The sequence below is a fragment of the Lycium ferocissimum genome, chromosome 6, assembly GCF_029784015.1.
Source record: "Lycium ferocissimum isolate CSIRO_LF1 chromosome 6, AGI_CSIRO_Lferr_CH_V1, whole genome shotgun sequence".
In the NCBI taxonomy this organism is placed as follows: domain Eukaryota; kingdom Viridiplantae; phylum Streptophyta; class Magnoliopsida; order Solanales; family Solanaceae; genus Lycium; species Lycium ferocissimum.
In genome coordinates, this window is record NC_081347.1 from 51411121 (window position 1) to 51434816 (window position 23696).

Below are 23696 nucleotides of genomic sequence, written 5' to 3' on the forward strand. Positions count from 1 at the left end.
TAACCCTATTCACTCCGGCATATGCCTTGATAAAAGAATCTACAAGCATTTTGTAGGAATTGATCGAATGCTTCAGAATTAAAGAATACCATGTCATTGGTCCTTTGGAAAATGTTTCATTGAACTTCTTGAGTAAAACAGATTCGATTTCGTCCGGTTGCATGTCATTGGCCTTACCAGTGCAAGTGTACGAGGCCACATAATCTTGAGGGACTATGGTTCCATCATATCTGGGTAGATTCGGTATTTTAAAATTCTTTGGGATCAATTTAGGCGCTGACTTGGTGGGAATGGAAATTGTATATATCTCTTTGAATCTAGTCCCTTCAATAACGATGGCGTAACTGGAATTTGATCTATCCGTGAATTACACGCTTTGAACTTTTTTTTGTTCCAGTCTAATCGGCTATTCAATTCTATTTCATTCTTTTCTAGCCAATTGGACAGGGCTTTTAGATATTGCATGACTTTCGGTGCCGCATTATTGCCTGACCATTGCCGCTACCTTCTCCCTGATCCACAATTGTGTTCATCAGATTTGCATCAATACCTCCTTTCCTCGTTTGAAAGTCAGTAATCGCTTTCTGCTGCTTTTCCAATAGATCAAACATCTTTGCCAATCCTGATTCAGTGACTCTCACTTCTTCTTTCACATCATCATTATCATCGAGAGTCAAATTGTTTCATGTGTGTTTGAATCCCTGAGGGGAAATCATGGGCTCATCATTTCTTGCCCTGACTTCTCTTGTCGCTTGATCTTTCTCCTGCGCATTTGTATTGTTCAACACACCATCGACTTGATTTCCAGTGTTTGCCATAATCTTGTATTAGTTGATTTCACAGAATTGCGAATGGTTAGTCATGTAATTAGAGCAACAAAACAATATCACAATTATCCTAAGCTCCACGGTGGGCGCCAAAGTATTTACCCCACAAAAGTTACATCTAAATATGTTAGTGGTTTAAAAGATACGTGAATTGATTTATTATAAATTAGAATAAGTAATAATAAAGAAGTAATGAAATCAGATAATTATAATGCAAGAATACAATAAAATTAGCCTGGCTATATGAGTTCGGAGGAAATCCTTTGTTTAATATCACTCCGGTTGAACACTTAGCCTTGAAGAACTTTTATAAACTCGGTACAATAAGAATAACAAAAGAGCAACAATTTTGCTTATAACTGAGTATTTAGCTTGTTATGCTGTAAAAGTTGGGATCCTATTACATTGAGTTTAAGCTCCTTTTATAGGTGGTAATCACTAGCATCAAGCTGTAAATCGTGCCCAATAATGAACAATAATAGCCAATAAATGTCACTTAAATGTAAAATGGTAATGTCCAGCTCTAAATCCGGATCGGTCGTGTAGCGCCTCATACCCATAAATGGCACGTGTCAATTGCTTCATAACATTCACTCTGGTTCTACATGTAATCGTTCTCTCCGAATTCAATCAATCAATACGCCGTCGTTCAACCTCGTCTGCCATGTGTCTACTTCTCTCCGCGCCACGTGTAATGCAATATTTCTAATATACACAGATATCCCTATATAAAATTGTGCAATGGAGGAGTTGTGACGAAGACTAAACCATTTTTTAATTATTGAATTTGATAAGTTTATATGAGTCATCATACCTATTACAACAAATATGTAATAAGACTCCATTTGATTGACGGGAAACATATTACTTGAACAGTTGGATGGTTTTTATTGACATTCAATTTGAGTGAGAATGCAACAAAACTAGAACATGTGGCATGATTTTCTCGGTAATTTGATTTTGCGCGCTATATCATTTTACACATGGCACGGACCTCGAGTTATTGGACCGGGCTCATCATTAAAGACCTAACTAAAAGGGTTAATCAAATGAAATTGGACTTCTACTTAATTCATATATATTGAATTTAACAATAACTCTAAGTATATTAATCAATAACATCTTTTTGGACTAACATAATTTGAATTTGACATAGTTCAAATTTCTTATGGATGAAACCCAGTAAAATTTAAATTCCTATAGTGTTGTTGATGTCGTGTTTTGTTCATAGTCTAACAAACTCGAATATATATATATATATTTTTTACGTTGATGTGCTTTTCTTGACAAATGAATAGTATGAGACTATTCTTTTACGTTTCGCTCCGTAGCCTGTGTATTGGAAGCTAAGGGAGATGAGCTATAATCATTGCAAACTTTAAATTTAACATATCCCAATATCCAATTCAATCTCGTAGGAAGAAAAGAAAGAGTTGGATATATTTGGGCACTTTACATATTTGGACAAGCCCGCCAAAAATAATTGTAGTTGCTAGTCATATACAAATATATATATATATATATATATATATATATATATATATATATATATATATGGTAACTAACGGACATTTTATTAATTACCAGTGTCAACATTACAAATTTAGCACAGCCAACAAAGCTGGCTGAACTCATTACAACTCAAAAAGAGGAACAAGCATTTAAACTTAAAAGGAAAAGCTATGAACTAGAGTTTGAAGTCCAACAGGGGCTCTAGCAATACACATAAATGCCAGCTCCTTTGCCAAGTTATCCATTGTTTTGCTCCTTTGCTCAAAAATCCTATGATTTCTTTCTATCCACAAGGTGTACAACACTTCAGTAATCAGCATTTTACCCAATTGTGCCTGCTGAGCCTTACCCCGACCATTGGCAATACACCAGTGCAAAAACTCAGACCCGTTTCTAGCAGGAAAACCATTCCTATTGCTCCACTTCAGTACTTTCAACCACAAAGCCCTGGCAGTAGGGCATAAAACAAATAGATGCTCATGAGTCTCAGGTGCCAGTTGACACAAGACACAAGTTTTGGTAGCCTCTAATCCCCATTTAAGTAACCTATCTGCAGTGTATAGTCTTTGATGCAGACACAACCACATTGTGAAGCAAGCTTTTGGCCTTGCTTTGTTGCCAAACATGAAGCATTTATCGGGAATTCTTTGCGCATCTCCTAGTAGATGAAGATAGTACTTTCTCGATCATGCTCGCATGAGAAGGAGTAATAACCGCGACTCATAATATTCCTAGCATCCACTATTTTCCTTGTCATCCAACTAGCAGTTTTAGGAATTGAACAAGCCTCTATGTGTTGTCCTTTGATATAAAAGGTATGAATCCACTTGACCCAGAGTTTGTTTGCTTTATGAATCAGATCCCAACATAACTTTGCAACTGCAGCTTGGTTCCATTTTTGCAAGTTCATCAAATTTAAACCACCTGCAGATTTTGGGCTACACATATATTCCCAGGCTACTAGGGATTTCTTTGTAATAACCCCCTTCCCTGACCAAATAAATCTTCTACAATAACCATCTACGAGTTTAAGGATCTTGGAGGGTATGAGAAACAGTTGGGACCAATAAGCTTGAATAGCAAAGAGAACTGATTGGACTAGCTGGACCCTACCAGTATAAGATAGTTTTTTGGCTATCCATGTAGTTATTTTAGCAGTGATCCTATCAATGAGTGGGAACCATTGGAGAATAGTCATTTTCTTAGTGGATGAGGGTACTCCTGGTATTTAAAGGAGTTCACCGTGGAGAATCCCAATTGCGAAGTATTCCGACTCGTGTTTCCCGAGGCACCCCTCCCCCAAATATATTGAGCTTTTCCCCATATTGGCTTGAAGTCTAAAAGCAGCAGAAAACTTCATGAAATACTTTTGGATTTCTATCACAAACTTAAGATCACCCTTAGAGAAGAGTAGGAGATCATCAGCAAAACAGAGATGGGTAATGCCTAGTTTAGCACAATAAGGATGATATTTGAAGGCTTTGACAGTTTGAAGGTCATTCAGACTCTTACTAAGGTACTCCATAGCTATAGCAAACAAGAATGGTGATATGGGGTCACCTTGTCTAAGACCCTTAGCTGCTGGAAAAGCAAGAGTATGTTCCCCGTTGACAATTATAGAATAGCTCATAATTTTGACACAAGCAAGAATCCAATATGTAAAGACATGAGGGAATCCTAATTCTGTCATAACTTGTTCTAGGTACACCCACTCCACAGAATCATATGTTTTTTGTAGATCAATTTTGATCATACATCTAGCAGAGATATGCTTCCTATTATAGCCTTTTACTAGTTCATGGGATAAAATGATTTTGTCAGAGATGTTCCTACCTGGTATAAAACCAGACTGGGCATTAAAAATTACAGAATCAATGACAGCATAAAGTCTATTGGCTAGGATTTTGGAGATAATCTTATATAACACTGAGCAGCAGGCAATAGGTCTAAACTCTTTGACAGTAGTAGGACATTTAGTTTTGGGTACTAAGGAGACAATGGTGCAGTTAAGAGGACCATACAATGAATGACTTACAAAAAATTTCTTAACTACTGCTATGACATCTATTTTGATAATGTCCCAGGTTTTCTTAAAGAATAGGGAGTTAAAGCCATCAATACCTGGAGCTTTATCATCTCCATGATCGTAGAGCAAGATAAATTGTACCCTCTGTCACCTCTCGAGCATAAAGCCAATCTTTGGCCGGAGTGTAAGCACAGTCCATTCTTCAAAGTTTGTTTGCACACCGGCAGTAGACAAATTGCCGAGGAACCCATCGATCCCCGTAGAACAAAATAAACTCCTCCTTGATTTTCTGAGGATCATATAACTTGATACCAGCCAAGGATGTAATTTCTAGTATTTGACTCCTGTGACTCCTTTCTTTACAGACATCAAAGAAATACTTGTTGTTTGAATCCCCTAGTTTCACCCATTTAACTCTTGACTTTTGTTTAAAAGCACTTTCCTCTATCAAGGACCATTTCTCCAAATTAAGTAGAGCTTGTTTCTCCTGCTGAATCAAGGTGTCAGTTGGGTGATGGGCTATTTCTTCTTGCAGATGCAACAACTCTTCTCTAGTCTTGTCAATCTTGAGTCTTATAAACTTGAATTCCTGGTTATTGAGAACTTTGGATGCAGGCTGTAAGGACTTCAATTTCATCCATACATTCTGCATATGATTTTTCGCTCTCTCCTCTTTCCATTTATCCTTAACTAATGGGAGAAAGGAATCATGATCTACCCAAACATTAAAGAAATTGAAAGACGCATGTCTATGACTGAATTGCTGCTGTAAAGTAATTAACATGGGGGCATGGTCAGATATAAATGGAAGGTCATATAATGTGACAACTTGACCCCATTTAAGCATCCACTCACTGTTGCCAAAGGATCTATTAGTTCTACTAGTAATTCGCTCAGGACCTTGTTGCTTATTAGACCATATGTAGTAGTCCGCTTGCCAAGGGTGTTCATAAACATCAATGTGCTGCATGCAGGCATTGTAAAAATCTTGGACCTCTTGCAAACTGACAGGATTACCAAATAACCTGTCATTAAAGTGTAGAACAACATTAAAATCTCCACTAATGAACCATGGTTGGTTAATTCCTTGAGTCAGTGTTTTCAAGTCTTGCCATAACTACTTCCTTAACTCCATAGTGTTAAAACCATAGATACTAGTAATGAGAAATTTGTTATCTGATGACTTATCTCTCACTGAGCAATGGAGTAATTAAGCAGTAGCATGGACAAGGGTGACCTCAAACCAACTTGGATCCCATACAAACAAATTCCTCCCATTGTCAGCCTGTTGGTAATTGTTTAAAGCTTTCCAACCTGGGACTATGTTATTCAATACCCTTGCCTTGTTGTGATCTTTAACTCTAGTTTCAATCAAACCAGCTAGCCTGATCCTCTTATTCCCTAGATACTTTTTTAACTCCTTCTGCTTATACCTTTTATTTATGCCTCTAATATTCCAAAATAACGAAGACATGTTAAACTGTAGGAGCTACTCCACCCCTATCCACAGGTAAAGCAGGAATAGTACTTGTGTGCTTACTCAATAACTCATAAGTATTCTTAGTTGGCACAGATGCAAGTACGGGAAAATTACTCAAATTAAACTCAGGACTTGTACTAGGATTGCTACTTGAAGGGACATGAGAGGTTGAACCATTTACCACTACCTCCTGGTTAGCCACAGGGGTTTGAGGAGTTGAGTTATGGCTTGATCCTGTATGCACTTGGATAACACCTACCACAACAACCTCTGCAGGCAGCTCAGGTTGTATAGTTTTAGTATGGACGTAGGAGCAGGTTACTCCAGTTGTCTTCCAAGCTTGAGTAGGTTTACCTACCCTCCTTTTCCTCTTTGGTGGAGGTGGATCCTTTACTACTGCCTCTTCTCTACAAATATCCCCAATTTTATGACATTTAGGGAAAAACTCTGGTTTCCACTCATAGACTACCACTTGACATAGTTGTTTTCCATTAGGGTCTCTAATCATAATCTCCCCTGGTAGTGGTTTAGTAACATTAATCTCAATAATCATTCTAGCATAAGAAAGTCTAGTTTGCTTAGTGGTGCACTCATCTGCAAAGATTAGAGTCCCAATAGTACTAGCAATCCTACTCATAGATCCTCGTCCCCAACAGTCAAGTGGTAATTTTGGAAATTGCACCCAAAGGGGAATCTCAGCAACAAATTCAGTACTAAGATCAAAATCCTTAGTCCATACCTTCAGAATCAATGGTCTATTGTTGAGTGTGTAAGGCACCGCATACAATATTTCATACATATCTTCTTGAGATGTAAATTTGACTATGAAGTATCCATCATCATGTAAATATACATCAGGACAAGACACATTAGTCCAATTTTGAGCAATAAAACGACTCATAGCATTGTATCCCGGACATTCCCTAAAGAAATAGACAACCAGGGCACTTTTCCATTTATCCAATTCTACTTTCACATCATTCTCTTCGAGTTGAGCAACAACTACTCCATCAACAAGTAATGGTGGTATATAGTTCAAGGCCATACCATTTGCAGCAACTCTATTATTCCTGAACAAATTAACCCGTGTAGGGTCCGATGCTTCATTCCCAGCTTCCACCTCCACTAGATTAGGGTTATTATACTCTGTCATCTTCTCCTTATTCCTAGAAGCCGCCAGATTTGTGGGTGGCAACCCTTGTTCTGCTTGAGCCACATCCTTCTCTATTAGGGTTTGCGGACTAAGTACCAGCTTCTTTGCGACCTCTGTGCGACTTGCGCAGGCCTCGGTTCGCTTCGGAGCTGAGGGTGCAGTAAATTCCGGTGAAATCACCTCTGCTGGTGGTTCCAATGTTTGGCTAGTAGAGTTCACAAATGTTGCCAAGGGTATCTTACGAGGGTGTCCTCTTCCACGAGCTTGTCCATCGACCTGTTGTTGTACTTGCGCCTTACCTTTTGCCCGTCCTTTCGCCATGAATGACACGCCGGTGTATGTTTAATTAACGTGCGCCGGTACCATGAGAGAGAGAAATTTTTTCTAGCTATTATTTTAGTGGATGACAATACAATATAAAAGACCCTATATACGTTTTTTTTTATATAAAAACACTCTAGTTTATTCTTCTAATAAGACTAGATACGCAAAACCCGTGCTGAGAACTAGCCCGTTCTAAGAAATTATTTTTATCCTTTTTTAATTATATAAATTTACATTGTTATTATTGCATTTCGTTCCTACAATATATGACTTCATGTCTAAACAAGTTTTGATTCCTACAGGTCAAGTATGAGAATCAGAAATCAGGTGATTTGACTTAGAGGATAGTTACATCTAAGTGGAAATGAGAGCAGATCACTATGGATTTTGTGGTAGGGTTACCACATATTTTGAAGAATTTTGATGTAGTTTGGGTCATTGTTGAGAGGTTGACCAAGTCCGCGAACTTCACACCGATTCAGACCACACTTCAGAGAACCTTGCATAGATTTACATCCTTAAGATAGTCCGGTTACATGGGTATCCGTGAGATTCACGATTGTTTGACAATTATAAAAAGGTTCTTGACAGGTTCAAGGATGAACATTTATTTAAGTGAGGGAGAATGTAACAATTCGACAAATCATTTGAGTATTTCCACCCAAATTTAACTTTTGAGCGTTTTATATATTGTTAATATTAGTTGGGACTTGTTGATAAGATTTGAGTTGTGTTTCGACGGCCTTGGACATGTTTTAGATCATGTTTTTATTTAAAATCTAGTGTTGGTTTTATGGTGAAAGCATTGCTATCTCGAAGGAAGTTCTGACATTATGATCAGCTGGTAGTGATAGCGACATGAGTAAACCTGGTCTAGGTCCTCTTTCTCGAGAGGAAAGTCACAATCGTGGTGAAACCAGTCCAGGACGGATGGCTTAAACCCTCAAGATCGTGTGTGTGGTTCTGCGATCGCGAAATAGAACCCTTAAATGTATAATATTTTGTTCATGATTTCATCATTGAAACTGAGAATGTACATTGAATGCGAAATTCATCTAGTAGGGAATAGCTCGTTAGCTATCAATTGTAAAATTTAAAGTCGAGACAAAAATATTGTGACATATTTAAAATCATAAAATTAAGAAAAAATTTATTAAGAGCCTGTTTAACCAAGCTTCTTGGAGCCCAAAAAGTTTTTTTTTTCTTTTTCCCAAAGCACTTTTTCTTAGATTTGAGTTGTTTGGCCAATAAAAAAAAATGCTTTTGAGGAGCAGCAGAAACCTTTTTTCTAAACTATTAATTTATGCTTTTTCCCAGAAGCAGAAGTAGAAATTAATTTTTTTTTTAAAGACAAATGTATCCTTACAATTAATTTGTATTTACCAAAAATCCTTCATTAATTTAACGCATTTATCTTTCAATTAAATACAATTTTTAAAAATTTGGTTTCCACGGTGTCTTTTGTTATTTATTTACTTTTTTCTATCTCTTCCTTTTTCTTTTCCTTTTCCTCGTTAGAATAATCCATCAACTATAAATACGAGTTACTTCCTTTTTTCTACCGCCCCTTTCCTCCATTTCTCCTCTCCCTCTTTAGAATAACAAAGCATTGCTAGGAAAAAATACGAGTTAATATTTTTTTTAAATAATATCAAAAGGTTTTCATAATAAATATTTAAGATAATTTTTCCGTGTAAAAAATTCTAGTAGTTAAAAGTGACATGATACTCGTTCCTTTTCGTAATGGCACTCAAAAACACTTTTTGAAAAGATTGACCAGGACACAATATATTTATCAATTACCCAAAAAAGTAACTGATCAAACACGAACTGTCTTTATTTAATAAAATGCTTCTCAAATAAACATTTTTTAACAGTTTTGCTGGACAAGTACTCCCTCCGTCCCAATTTATGTGACACTCTTTCCTCTTTAGTCAGTCCAAAAAAGAATACCACCAATCTATTTTAGTACTCCCTCCGTCATAAAATAAGTGTCACCTTAGCAAAAAGAAAAAAAATTATCCCAAAATAAGTGTCACCTTAGGAATTCAAGACAAAACTCGGCAAGTATTTCTAACTATGCTCTTAGCATTTAAAAAATAGTCATATTTAATATTGCTTAATTCTCAAAAAATATTTAATAAATAGGCTAGTTTAGTAAACTCAACATTGTATTTCTTGATTTCTTAATGGGCGTAATTTTTGCTAAGGTGACACTTATTTTGCGACGGAGAGAATAACAATTCAGCTTGAAACTTCTCATTTTACCATTAAAGAAATGATTTATAACCACATATTTCTCTATTGCTTATTTTAAACCATAAGTTCCATAGATTTTCGTTTCTCTCTTAATTTTCGTGTCAAGCCAACCACCTTCACATTGAGGACCTGTTTGACCATAAGAATTATTCACTTTTTTCCCCATTTTTTTTTCACTTTTTTCAAAAATCAGTATTTGGCCATGAAAATTTCAAATACAACCTGAAATTGCGCTCAATTGGTCGGATAGAAATGTTTCGAACTTAGTTATTTGGATGCAACAGGATCCGAGGAGTCTTATGCTTCAGTTGATAAGAGTCTGAGAAATGCAGCCCGTTGCGAATTCCTCTCCGCACATCCCGCTACACGACACATCACCAACTGCTACACCCGAGATTTTGGGAATCATTATCCCCATGATTGATTCAGCTACCACGTATAACACAAACACTTGTATTATAAATAGGGAGGTAAACCCTCATAAGTGACCATCTCAGTTTTTACTCTGCACACTTATACGAAGAACCCTAGTTCTTAAGCTCTATAAACATCAAAGGCAATATAATTCTATACCCTGGTTCGGGTTCAAGGTTCTTAAGCTCCGGTCCGGACTAATCGCCGTGTTGTTCTTCAAGTCAATTGAGGCTATCTCTTTACTTTCTTATCGTTAATCTTTATTCATTGTTGTTATTCCTTTACATAATTAACGAATCAAACTGCATATCCTTTAAACCACATACAAATTGAATTGTTATCTTTTTAAGGAGTAAACAAAAATATTATTTGAAAAAATTATGGCCAAATACAACTCCAACTTCAAAATTCCAACAAAAGTGAATTTGTTTTTTATTTCCATGGTCAAACGCCTACTAATTGAGACGGAGGAAATTGACAACAACAACAAAAGGAAAGGGGGAGGGAAAAACCTCACCTCGTGGACAATTTAGGGCCTGTTTGGAAAGCCACCTGGTAATTGGAATTGGTGTAATTACTAGGGTAGTAATTACACAGCCTAGTTACACAGTAATGTAATTACAACGACCTGTTTGTTTGTCATAATGTAATTACCGTGTAATTACAAGCGTGCTGTTTGGTCACACAAGTATAATTACAAAGTTATTTTAATTTAAAAATAAAATTTAATTATAAAAAATTAAAATTAATATTTAAAAAATATTTTCCTTTATAAATGATATTAAATTAGTTATTTAATAACACACTGTTTCTTGAAAATATATTAATTAATAATCATATATTTGTAACTAATATTGTAAAAAAATAATTGATATATATTTTTCAAATTAATAATATTTAACTTTAATTAATTATAAAACCTAAAAAGAAGATTTTTTTTTTTTTGTGAGAACGACATGGATTGGATGTTTGACCAAAAAAAAATATTTATAAATACAATGCCATAACATTATTCAAATGTTTGACACAAAAAATCCATCAACTCTAAGTGAAAAATAAAAAGCATGCAATGTGAAATGACAAGTCAATAGTACTAGAGCAAATAACTTAAAATTGAAACTATAACCTAAATTCAAAATCCTAAAGAAAAAGTTTAACATAATACTCTTATGTCAAATTCCAACATTACATAAATAAGTTCCAACATAACTTAAGTAAATAATTCAAAAGAAAGAGAAAATATAAGTCTAGAACCAAATTCACAACGAAATTCTACTTTAATAACGTTTTTGTTATATGTCAAGTTTGTTAATGACTCATTCTTTCCAAAATTAAGAGGTGTAGTTTCAAAAATTAGAATAATAACACGGTTATGCTAAATGAATAAAATAAAAAAAATACGAGCAATTACATGGAACCACAAGAAGTAAAGGTTGGGAATGAAAAGAAAGGAAATGAAAAATATATAATATAAAAAGAAAAATACATTTAAAAAAATAAAAATAATTAAAAAGTAAAATAAAAAAGAAATTAAAATAATAGAATAAAAATAAATTAAAAATAAAAAGAAATTAAAATAATAGAAATAAAAAATAAATTAGAAATAAAAAGAAATTAAAATAAAACAAAAAAGAAACAAGCTAAAAAGTAACCATGTAATTACAGGGTGTAATTACACCCAATTCTCAACCCTCCATTGAGAATTGGAGAGTGTAATTACACCCTTTCAATTACACTCAATTTTCACTTAACTGTATAATTACTTAGTCAAACAAACAGGCTATTAGTCAAACAAATAGGTCAAACTGTGTCAATTACACTCAATTCCAATTATCTGGGTGGCTTTCCAAACAAGCCCTTAATGGGCAGTGGGGACCAAGTTATGTTTGTCATGACACAATGCGAGACTAGCGGGCGGATATTAATAACAGAAAATCAATACTGGGAAAACCAAATCACAGTTAGCAGATATATGATGATCTCATAAGATTGGATTTGCTTGTTGCCTTTCCCTTTACTATACTCTACTTTTTCTTCGATATTTTGAATTTCTCACACTAACACAAAGTCCAACTTAAAGTATGTACTCCCTTTATGACACTTTTTTATTTCTTCAAATAATACAAATTTTGATAAATAATTTAAAATATATTTTTTAGTATATTGATATGAGAAGAATGTGACTTATAGTGTTTTTTATATTTTTGTATATTTAAATATTAATGTAATATTAAATTGATGTAAGTTAAATTTAGCTTAGAATTACTCAAATTGACTCTTACGAAGTAAAAAGCATCAGATAAATTAAAATGAAGAAAATATTTTATTTTATGAGGCAAAATAAAATAAAAAATTTAGTGGGTTCTGGCAAAAGATTTTCGTTAGGCCTGCCAAATCTTTCCCTTTCTTTTTCCTATGTCCTATTTTCATCTAGCATTATCTGAATATCGTACACCAACCCTACAGAATAACCCTTTATATATCCACCCCTCCTATTTATGCTTTTTAATTATTTTTTCAAATAATAAAGATTAATTTCTTTATTTTAATTGATTGACCTGATTTTACTTATAAATGAGATCAAAAGTAGGGTAGTTTAGTAGGAGGATAAGTTATCCCATGTAAATGGGATTACGTGGGATAAGATGGGATTACCAACCCCGCCCTTTATGTGGGATTACTAATCCCACCTTGTATCTCATCTACATGGGATTGGATGAGATATAAAAAAAGTTATCCCATCAATCAAACATAGGATTAATTTCAATTCCATTGGATTAATAATCCAGCCCATCCTATCCCTCCTACCAAACGATCCCTTAATATTAGAAATGGATTAAGAATACCCTCGTTGTACTTATTGGATCAATTATCCCAACGTTAGATTAAAGCATAAATTACTCTTTGTTTTAGCAGAAGCCGATATGACATATGTGACCCTTTTGGGAAAAGGGTCAAAAAGGGCCCCTCTGCATAAAAAATTCATATGGGTCGGGTCCTATTTATTTCCGAGCACTACATCTAGAGCTACTAGACACAGAAGCGGGTAATAGATATGGGTTTTTTTATATAGATGGTCCGGGTTTAAATGAAGTGGGTTTAAAAATAAAATAGAATTATGTTGGGAATTTCCGTTAAGATAGGGGTATATTCAAAAACTTTAATGATGAGAGGGGTATTTTTTACCTAAATTTGTAATGAAAGATATTTTTAGCCCTTTTCCTAAAGTGGAGGGATATTTTTGACCCTTTACCCTTTTAATTAAGTATGTGACACAAATTTATTGGTCCACATGGCTATGAAATCTAACTCAAAATTGGATTTAAAATAATACTATCATTTCACCGATTGAACAATAACTGCCCAAATATTACTTTTAAGCATAAAATTACGAAAATATTTATGACGGGTGAGGCACAAGTATTAGGTAACAGATAAAAAATGTGTGTGAATTCCTTTCAGAATTTGCCAAGTGGAATTTTGGGCCCCACTTTCAGAAAAGTGGCTCAAATTCCCTATTTCTCTCTGTTTCTTTCTTTTCCATTCGGTCCATTTTTTTTTTTTTTTGGCCTTAAACAAACGCTTTACTTATCTGCTCAAACAAACGCTTCACTTATCTACTCAAACAAACAGTTTCTTCCCTTCTTTAATATTTCTATTCACTGAAAGTCCTTATTATTTCTCGCCTAACTCTTCTATTTCTAATATTCTTACACTATAAAATTAATTCGTTCTATTAGTAATTCCATCATTTTTCAAAGACATTTAAATCCATCAAATACTCTCCAAAAAAAATATAAAGAAAAGAGCACGTTGATGATCCTGACAAATAATTACGTAAAGTTTTGACACTATTTTTATAAATCCTGAAATGAAAAGAAGTCATAAACGCCTGCACAAAAAACATACACCTTCCCCCTCAATTTATGTGATATTTTTGTTTTTCAAGATTTAAATTATGTGAACTTTGGAATATTTTAGAATGTATTTTTTCATCATATTAAGATGAATTTTTTTTTTTTGCAATTTATGGAATAGTATTTTTCATAAAGCTTTTGAATATTTAAATTTTATGTGTTTACTTTTTAAGGTTGTTAGCATTGAACTCATTGGATATTTAAATTATGGGTTTTATCTACTATTTGTTGTAATCTTTAGTTGATTCTTACATATAAATTTATACTTTACATAAAAAATACTGAGTTAAAAGGAATTCAACACAGAATGATACATTTGTATCTGCATACAATGACACTTCAGTGAACTGCGTTAGCATAACGAATGAAAGGTTACTTTAGTTGATGTTTATACTTGCTCAGTTTTAACTTATACTTAAGAGTAATTCGAACATTTTTATTCTTGTCATTATCCTTCTTCTTTTTAAATGACTTTCATTAATTAATTATGAAAATACAAATTTCAAAAAATTAGTATTTCTTTCCGTGTCTTACTTAAATTTGTGCAATGAAATGACTTGTGTTAACACACTAAAAAGAATAAAAGTTATGTTTTGTCAAGCTTTAGACAAATGGACATGAGTAATTAAGGATTGTTGGGGTAAGTTATGGGTGGGGTATTGATAGGGTGACGGGAAGAGGAGGTGGTTAAAGAGAGAAGGAAAACTTATAATGGAGTGGGATTCATAACGTGCACTTGTCAATTAATGAAACCCTCAAACAACTATGACGTGGCATACTTCACCCACCATAAATTTTTTCATTTTATTTGAAATATGTGTGCCTTTTAAGTAGATATGTGGCACGAACTTATTGGTCCACATGAATATGAGATCCCACCAAGGAAAAAAATCCCACATTCAGTAAAGCATACCACAAAACTTCTTTACTACAAAACGATTTCCTGTTGCAGTTCCTTTATTACACCTCGTCGGCCATAAGCATGGATTATGTTTTCAAGCTATACAAATATTTACTCCCTTCGTTTCAAAAAGATTATTTTCTTTTAACTTGACACAAAGTTTAAAAATTAAAAGAAGACTTTAAAATGTGTGATCCAAAATAAGTCTTTTTGTGTGGCTGTAAATCATCTTATAAAGTTAAATTGTTTCTAAATATAGAAAGAAAACAATCTTTTTTAAAAAAAATTAGAAAAAAAAGAAGGATAATCTTTTTGGGACGAAAATAGTATGATTTATTGTGAATCACACGTTTATTGAGTATTTCTTGTATTTTTAAATTTCATGTCAAATTAAACACTTTTATATAAATTGGGGCGGAGGAAGTATTAAAAAGGAAACGAAAAACCGGAGGGTATTACACTCTCATTTTGAATTGACGGCGCGATTTTCAAATTGAACCCAAAAACTCGCGAGAAAATGTGAGCCATGATGTCAATAACTCGTGTGGATACGGGAAGATCATTTTGACCACCAAAGTGGATTTTCAGAATCTTAATATTAAAGAAAAAGTAGATTTCACTAGATTTGATTTTGAACAAACACTCTGTTCTTTCATAATCTGTCTGTTCATATATATAGAGAGAGGAAGTAGAAGACAGTGATGTGTATCTTAATTCGTACATATGAATATATGAGATATCTCTTTATCTTTTAGTATATAAAATGAACAAACAACTCTCTTTTCCCACTTTTTCTTCCAAGTAAATAAATTTCTGGCTTCTTTTGTTTCTTCATTTCGATTATTGGTAAGCGGAAAATAGAGGAGAAATGGCTAGGAACGGAGTGTTTTCGCGGCGGTGGAGGGCAGAGAAGCTGGAAGAGTTTGATAAGTTGTGCCCGTCTTTGGTTTCTGATGAAGTTCATGTTCTTGCTGTGGATGATAGTTTCGTTGACCGGAAAGTCATTGAACGGCTCCTCAAAATCACATCTTGCAAAGGTTGAGCGATAGCCAAATTTTAATAAGAGACCTTAAATTTATTTAATAAACTTTTTATGTATTTTATTTGATGTTTATTCTCGTAGCTTCTTAAAATGCATTGTAGTTAATTATATTTTGATAAGAAATTTCCTTATTCCAATTGACAGTATAGTCAATTCAGTTCTCTTACTATTTATCAGAATTGAGATTGTGACTAAAAGTGTGTGTTTTCACTTGTGCAGTGACCACAGTGGATAGTGGGAGGAGAGCTTTGCAATTTCTTGGATTGGATGAACAGGAAAGCTCTGTTCAATTTGGTGTAAGCAACTATAATCATAACATGTATTTGGAAGATACTTATTTCTGATGAGTCACACTAGGATGAACCAATTGAGTCTGTTTTTTCTGCTAAACAAGATGGATTAAACTCACAATTCATTAGATGTTTTTTATGAATGTGAATTAAGTATTGTAAGTAAATGAAATAAATCTCGAGAAACAAGGGGGCCATTTTTTGCAAAATTGTGCACAATTTAATGGAGCTTTGTAGCTTAAATAACTCACTCAGAATGCTTTTTAAATATTACGAGGAACAATTAGGTCAGATTCGTCGTTCCTAACCCGACTTCACCTTAATTGTTATTTAAACAAATAAAAGTTTTGTATTGATCCGAGTGAGGATAGCATTCAAGCAGCTGGGTCATTATCCATGGGGACTTCACGTTTATAGAGAAAAAAGATTGAAGATTTGATTCTGTGTGTGTTGTTATTGACTAGTTCTATCTATGGTTGATGTTAGGCTTTGAAGGTGGATATGATAATTACAGATTATTGTATGCCTGGAATGACTGGCTACGAGTTGCTCAAAAAGATTAAGGTAGTTTATCATCTTTACATTTTAATTGTCATTGATGATTTTTTTTCTAATTTGTGACATTGTTGCTCATAATTTTCAAAAATTGTTTGCGTGAACAGGGCTCATCGTTTAGGGAAATACCAGTTGTGATTATGTCATCCGAAAATGTTTTGGCACGAATTGACAGGTACTTTCATTTTCTTGTTTATATACTTTGTAAATTCTTTCGTGCCTCTGTATGTACTTTTAAGTTGAGTGAATCTGTGAAAATATTTGGTATTGTGTATGCATATGAAAGAACCAAAGTAACTTTGATAATAGAACTTATATGTAGCTGCTAAATGATACTAGAATTTATAAATACTAGTAGTAGGATTTGACTAGGAACCTCCAGAAGTCAAATTACCACTAATGTTTGAATAAATTTCATTTTACCCCCTTAACATTTAAGGGTTGGGAAAGAATATCTCCTTCACCTTTTAAATGTGAATGTTAACCCGTTTGAGCAATATTTTCTAATGAGAATTAGAATTTTAGTACGCAGAAAAAGTGTAATTTACTTTTTCCTATTTTCTTATTGATTCTTTTAATCCAAAGTGGTGAATCTCCTAAAGCATGCCAATCACCTTGACTGTTGTTTTTGGATGCCACTGATAACCTAAAGCTATCGTCCAACTAAATTAAGAATCATATCTCTATGTATCTTTATTCATGTGTTGTGAAGATCTCTTTGGTTTGATTAAAGTACTTGTTAAAATAGTTTTGACTTGTAGTTTTGGATGCCATGATCTGCTATACTTTTTGACTAAAAGCAACGAATGAACAACCACTTCTTCCTTAGTTTATTATGACATATATACCAAAACAAGAGTAATGGGATTCATGCTTTTACAAAATCATACCCATAGCATCTCATTGTCTCTTCCTTGATAAGGAATCAGAGTTGTTGATAACTATTTAAAGAGCAACCCATCATTGTGAAGGTTAGATTAAAAATTTATTAATTTCGGTACACAATTCTTTTTAAAATTCAACACATAACGCTTATGGCATAGAACATTTTTACACCGTCAATGCATAGGACTTGAACTCATATGAAAAGAATGGTGTGCTTTTCATCTTAAAAGAGGATTAACTTCTTAGTGCATTGTTAATGTCATTGTAATTGAAGAATATAGAGCTTTGAAGTGAGATTTCACTTTTTTTATAGGACATTTTCTTGATCTGATCAAATTATAAACATGCTATAACAGTTGTTTGGAAGAAGGTGCTGAAGATTTTCTATTGAAGCCGGTGAAATTGTCGGATGTAAAACGATTGAAGGATTACATGTTCGGCGAAGATCGGTCTAGAACAGAAGCCAAAGGAATGAACAAGAGAAAGTTACCAGAAACATCGTCTGATGATCCATCAACACCTACTCTCTCGCCTTCGACTTCAATTGACATGTCATCAACTCCTTCATCCGAATCATGTTCCTCCCCCTCCTCCCCGATAACATTTTCATCGTTGCTCACTGCTGATTCATCCTCCAATTCTTCCATGCCATCCTCACCAGATTCACCAACAAGACGAGTCAAAATGAGCAGCAGCCCAGATTTGTAACACCGTATTGACTTATGTTTTATTTCCCTTTCCCTTTCAGCCCTCGGGCGGACTCTGTAGAGGCTTGTCAATTTTTGGCCACTTACTGTTTTTTTAACCACAATAGGTTTACAAATATTTCTGTTACAGTTAAACCTTTCTATAACGGTCATCTTGTATAACACCATTTCACTATAACAGTTTTTTTTTTTGTTTTTTTATGTGGAACTGATCTTTTATGTTATGGTATATTATATGTTTTCTATAACAACAATTCACTATAAAAGTCAAAAAGTATCGGAACAAACGACGTTGAGCCCATTTGGATTGGCTTATAAGTGGTCAAACCAGCTTATAAGTTGTTTTTTGGTTTTTTAGGCGTTTGGCAAAACAGCTTATAAGCTAAAAAAGTGCTTAGAATAAATCAAAAAAAATAAGTTGGGTGACCTAACTTATTTTTTTGGCTTATAAGCAGTTTTTTTTATCAAACCAGCTTATAAGCCACTTTTTTAAGCTAAGCCAAACGAGCTCGTTGTTATAAAGAGGTTTGACTGTAATGGTGAAATTGAGTTACCTAAGGTTTGGCCAAGCTTATTTTTTCCCCAAAAGTGCTTATTTTTTAAAAGATGAGGTGTGTGGCCAAGCTTTTGAGAGAAAATAAGTGTTTTTGGGGAGTAGCAGAAGCAGTTTTTCAGAAGCTAAAAAAAATAGCTTTTGTCCAAAAGTATTGTTGAGAAAAATACACTTAGAAACACTTTTTAAAAGTTTGGCCAAATACTAATTGCTGCTCAAAAGTGCTTTTTAAATTTATTTGGCCGAACACAAATTATTTTTCACAAAAAAAGTACCTTTTAAAATAAACTGATTTTAGAAGCTTGACAACATGCTATAAGTATTTCGTTTGTGGCAACAGTTGCATATATTGATTAACAGATCCAGGATGGTTGGAATTAAATATTGGGATTCAGATTTGATCTGATTCGGATACGATCTTTTATTGAATGCCAAATCTTGTCTACTAAAAGGAATATTTGGTTGATGATTTGAGGCAGACATGTTTGATTTATTCCCTTATTCTAAGGATTTGAGATCGGTTTTGTTTGGCCCAGCGAAGGTGGGAGGTGCGTAGTGGGATCTTGGACTAACCTATTCTTGACTTTTATTAGTTATTTGATTAATATTGATGTATGCCAAAATTTGCCTTGCTGTCCAAACACTAAACAAGGGCATAGTGCATTGCCCTGAGGGGCGGATCTATACTATTAGTTACAGGTTCACGTAAACTCAATAACTTTTATCTAGATTTTATATTTGTATTAAGATTTAAAACTTTATTAAAAGTATATGAATAGTTGGTTTAGGATCCAATTAGTTATTATTATTATTATTATTATTATTATTATTATTATTATTATTATATATTAAATTAAAATCGTTATAAAAACTCATAAAATTTAAGTCTTGAATTCGCCTCTTGCCAAGATCCTTGACAATATCAATATAATTTAACTACAGTTACAACAACAATTTTATGCCCATCCTCAAGCATGTCGGCATGGGTAGTTAATATGAGTTCTGGTGTTCAAGGTTTCTTCATTCAAACCTACTTGGCCAAGCTTTGGGAGTTAAAATTACTTTTTTTATTTTGTAGATTCTTTTTTTCTTTAGAGATTTTAGGTACAATATTTGCCAAAAGGATAAGTACATTTTAGTATTAGCAGAAGCAACTTTTATACCTTTGGAAAGAACATACAAATTCTATATTCTTCAAAGAAGAAGAAAACAGTTTGGGATAATTTCAGAGACCTCCCCCAGGTTTGGTTTTGTAGTACCAATTTTCCTTGTGTTTTACGATATTATCTCCTATTTTCATATTTTTATACCAATTCTTTTTAATTTGTACATTATTAATATAAGAAATTGTTATGATCCAGAATTCAAGGCAGTTGTAATTAGCTAGTGGAGTTGAGTGGTGGTTAAAGGTCGTTACAAGTTAGTAAAATCAGATAGCAAGTTGTTAGCTTAGTCACGTGTTGTTCACGTGACAGTTCCGGAAGTAGTTAGTAACAACTTTTCCCTCCCTTTTCGAGTTAGTTGAATTCTACATAGAGGAGATTAACTGGCAATTGTAAGATACTTTTGGAATAGTTAATTAAAGCCAGAATTACTTTTGGAATAGTTAATTAAAGCCAGAATTCTTCTTTTGTGCATTTACATTTCGCTCTCTCGAATTATCTGTTCAGGAGCTAATTTGCCCTAGTTCCTTAGGATATTTCTTCTCTTTTCTTTCTTAATCTGTGAGATTGTAACATTGGTATCAGAGCAGTCCATTCTCGGACCTGTGAAGAGACGCCATGAGAGAACCTAACACGAGAATTCATGAGTTACGAAGAGATGTTGATAATCTTCGAGGGTCGTTGGAAGGAGTTACTGGTTCCGTTGAGGAACTACGAAGAGTAGTTGATGAGAAAGTGGCACAAGCAGTCGATGAGATAAAGAGATTGATCGTGGTTGGTATGGGAAATGGACATCCTGAAGCTCAGATTCCAATGGCTAATGGAGTAAGGCGTGAGGAAGAGGAACGAGTAGGAAGAAATGATGAATACCAGTTGCCAATTCATGCATATCAAGTTGAATTCCCCAAATTTGATGGGACTGGATTGAGAGAGTGGGTTTACAAATGTGAGCATTTTTTCGAAGTGGATAAAACCCCAACAACTGCAAAAGTGAAATTGGCATCTTGCAAGTTAGAAGGCAAAGCATTACAATAGCATCAGGTTTTCATAAAGAGCAGGATCACTCGAGAATGGGCAAGCTGGGGAGAATATGTGAGTAGTCTCTATGCAAGATTTGGGACTGCTATGATGATCTTATGGGTGATCTCAAGGATCTGCATCAGGTATCCTGTGTCCAAGATTATGTTGATTTGTTTGATGAGCTACTTACTAGAGTGGAATTATCAGAAGAATATGTGGTCAGCTGTTTTCTTAGGGATTAAAAAAGGAAATTGGTTTAACAGTTAAAATGCTTGGTCCTAGAACTTTGTAGAAGGCCATTAACCTAGCCAAAATCCAAGAACAAATCTTAAATCTCAACCAACCATCCACAAACTATACCCCTTATTTTTCCAGACCTGGTGGGAGGTATCCTACCTACTCACGACCCTCAATATAGGTGTTAATTGATACTGGTAGTACTCATAACTGCTTGGATGTTAATGCAGCCAAGAAGTTAGGCTGTAGCTTGACTGTTATAACACCTTTTTCCGTTTCAGTAGCTGATGGGAGTAAGTTGAAGAGTAACCATGTGTGCAAGGATTTTAGCTGGAAAATGCAAGGAGTAATCTTTCATTTAGATGTTGATTCTACCTATAGGTGGGTGCAGTATGGTCGTTGGTATTCAATGGCCGGTTACTTTAAGAGATATCATGTGGAACTTTAGGAAGTTAAAGATGGAGTTTACCATATGGGGACAAAAGGTGTCATTGAGGGGCATACAACCTCCTAAAGTAAAAATGATTTAGTATGTCAAAATGGAGAAACTGCTAGCTAAACCTGTAGAATTATGCATGATTTCAATAGGAGTGTTTACTAAAGCATCTATAGAGCCTACTGCAAGCTTGTTGTCCTTAGATGGGTGTCAGGAAGATTCAAAAGGAAAGAAGCAGTTACATGAGGTGTTAAGCATATATGATGATCTATTTATGACTCCTGAATGATTGCCACCTTCTAGAGAGAACATGACCATAAAATCATTTTGAAGGAAGGGATCTCTCCTGTGAATATAAGACCCTACATATATCCAACAATACAGAAAAATGAGATAGAAAAAAATGGTGAATGAGTTGTTAGAAGCTGGAGTTATCAGAAATAGTACTAGCCCATATTCTTCTCCCATTGTGATGGTTAAGAAGAAAGATGGATCATGGAGAATGTGTGTGGATTATAGGGAACTTAACAAGTGTACTGTGAAGGATAAGTTCCCAATCCCTGTTATAGAGGAACTGTTGGATGAGTTATATGGAGCACAATATTTCTCTAAGCTTGACTTAAGGTTTGGCTAGCATCAAATAAGGATGTGTGAGGATGACATTTCCAAAACTGCATTTAGGACTCATCATGGCAATTATGAGTTCCTAGTAATGCCTTTTGGGTTGACAAATTTCCTACCAACCTTTCAAAGCCTGATGAATCAAATTTTCAACCCATACTTGAGGAAATTTATCCTTGTTTTCTTTGATGACATTCTTGTCTATAGTACCAGTTAGAAGGATCACTTACAACACTTAGAGATAGTTTTTGGGTGCTTAGGTCCAAGATGTTGCTTGTTAAAAAGAGAAAATGTGACTTTGGGGTTACTTAAGCTGATTACTTGGGTCATATCATCTTAGCTAAGGTATAGCTATGGATAATCAGAAGGTTGCAGTAGTAATTTATTGGCCTTAAACCAAAACTCTTAAAGCTCTAAGGGGTTTTTTGGGTCTCACTGGATACCATAGAAGGTTCATTAAAGGCTATGGAATCACTGCTAGACCCTTTACTGATTTACTGAAAAAAGGGCAATTCAGTTGGTGTGATGCAGCTACTACTGCATTTAAGGAACTGAAGGTTGCTTTGACTTCAGCTCCTATATTAGCACTACCAGATTTCAAGAAGGATTTTGTAGTGGAGACAGATGCATCAGGAGGTGGTATTGGGGCTGTCCTAGCTCAAGACAACAGGTCCATTGCTTTTTTCAGTAAGGGTTTATCAACTAAAAATAGACCTTTATATGTTTATGAAAGGGAATTACTAGCCTTAGTATGCTTTATCTGTTTATGAAAGGGAATTACTAGCCTTAGTATCTGCAGTACATAAATGGAGACCCTACCTGTTGGGAAGACCCTTTGTGATCAAGACCGATCACCACAGTCTTATGTTCTTGTTAGAGAAGAGAATCACCACTCATAGTCAACAAAAGTGGTTAGTTAAGTTGCCTGGCTATGATTACATTATATTCTACAAGAAAGGAAAGGATAACACAGTTTCGGATGCATTGTCTAGAAGAGAAGGTGACATCCAACTTTGTAGCATTTCAGGCCTTCAATCTGCTTTGCAGTCAAGTTGACCTAGTCTCAAGATCCATCATTGCAGAATTTATTACTGGATATGCAAGCTGGTACTAACACCGGACCCCATTATAAATTCCATTTAAGGATTTTAAGCAAGAAAGGGAAGCTGTTGGTGGGATCTGATATTGCAGTTAGAAGGAAATTACTTGCTTTCTATCATGAAAGTTCATTTGGTGGGCATTCAGGTATCACTGCTACTTGGCATAGGTTGAAGCAAGATTTTTATTGGAGGGGCATGAAGCAGGATGTCTATCGGTTTATTAGAGAATGTGATGTGTGTCAGAAATGTAAGAGTGAGAATGTTGCTAGCCCGG

General features: G+C 34.5%; 2 protein-coding genes across 2 annotated transcripts; one reads left to right on the forward strand and one right to left on the reverse strand.

The window, feature by feature from the left end:
• Window positions 1–4567: 4567 nt before the first annotated feature.
• LOC132061374 (uncharacterized) lies at window positions 4568–5839 on the reverse strand. The gene is made up of 2 exons (XM_059454207.1): window positions 5610–5839; window positions 4568–5390 (listed from the first exon to the last, which is right to left on the reverse strand). Exons 1-2 carry the CDS (start codon window positions 5837–5839, stop codon window positions 4568–4570), a joined length of 1053 nt encoding a protein of 350 aa, XP_059310190.1.
• A 9497-nt stretch (window positions 5840–15336) lies between these two features.
• On the forward strand, window positions 15337–18468 carry LOC132059773 (two-component response regulator ARR6-like). The gene is made up of 5 exons (XM_059452554.1): window positions 15337–15850; window positions 16075–16151; window positions 16632–16709; window positions 16808–16875; window positions 17942–18468. Exons 1-5 carry the CDS (start codon window positions 15682–15684, stop codon window positions 18291–18293), a joined length of 744 nt encoding a protein of 247 aa, XP_059308537.1. The 5' UTR covers window positions 15337–15681; the 3' UTR covers window positions 18294–18468.
• The last annotated feature ends 5228 nt before the right edge of the window (window positions 18469–23696 follow it).

Excerpts from the sequence above, each read along its gene's own strand:
- LOC132059773 (XM_059452554.1), top strand. The coding sequence starts at position 15,682 with ATGGCTAGGAACGGAGTGTTTTCGCGGCGGTGGAGGGCAGAGAAGCTG. Across the intron at positions 15,851-16,074 it reads CAAAATCACATCTTGCAAAG|TGACCACAGTGGATAGTGGG; the intron begins GTTGAGCGATAG and ends TCACTTGTGCAG. Across the intron at positions 16,152-16,631 it reads AAAGCTCTGTTCAATTTGGT|GCTTTGAAGGTGGATATGAT; the intron begins GTAAGCAACTAT and ends GGTTGATGTTAG.
- LOC132061374 (XM_059454207.1), bottom strand. The coding sequence starts at position 5,839 with ATGTCTTCGTTATTTTGGAATATTAGAGGCATAAATAAAAGGTATAAG. Across the intron at positions 5,391-5,609 it reads TTTGTATGGGATCCAAGTTG|GTTATTTGGTAATCCTGTCA; the intron begins GTTTGAGGTCAC and ends CTTTAATGACAG.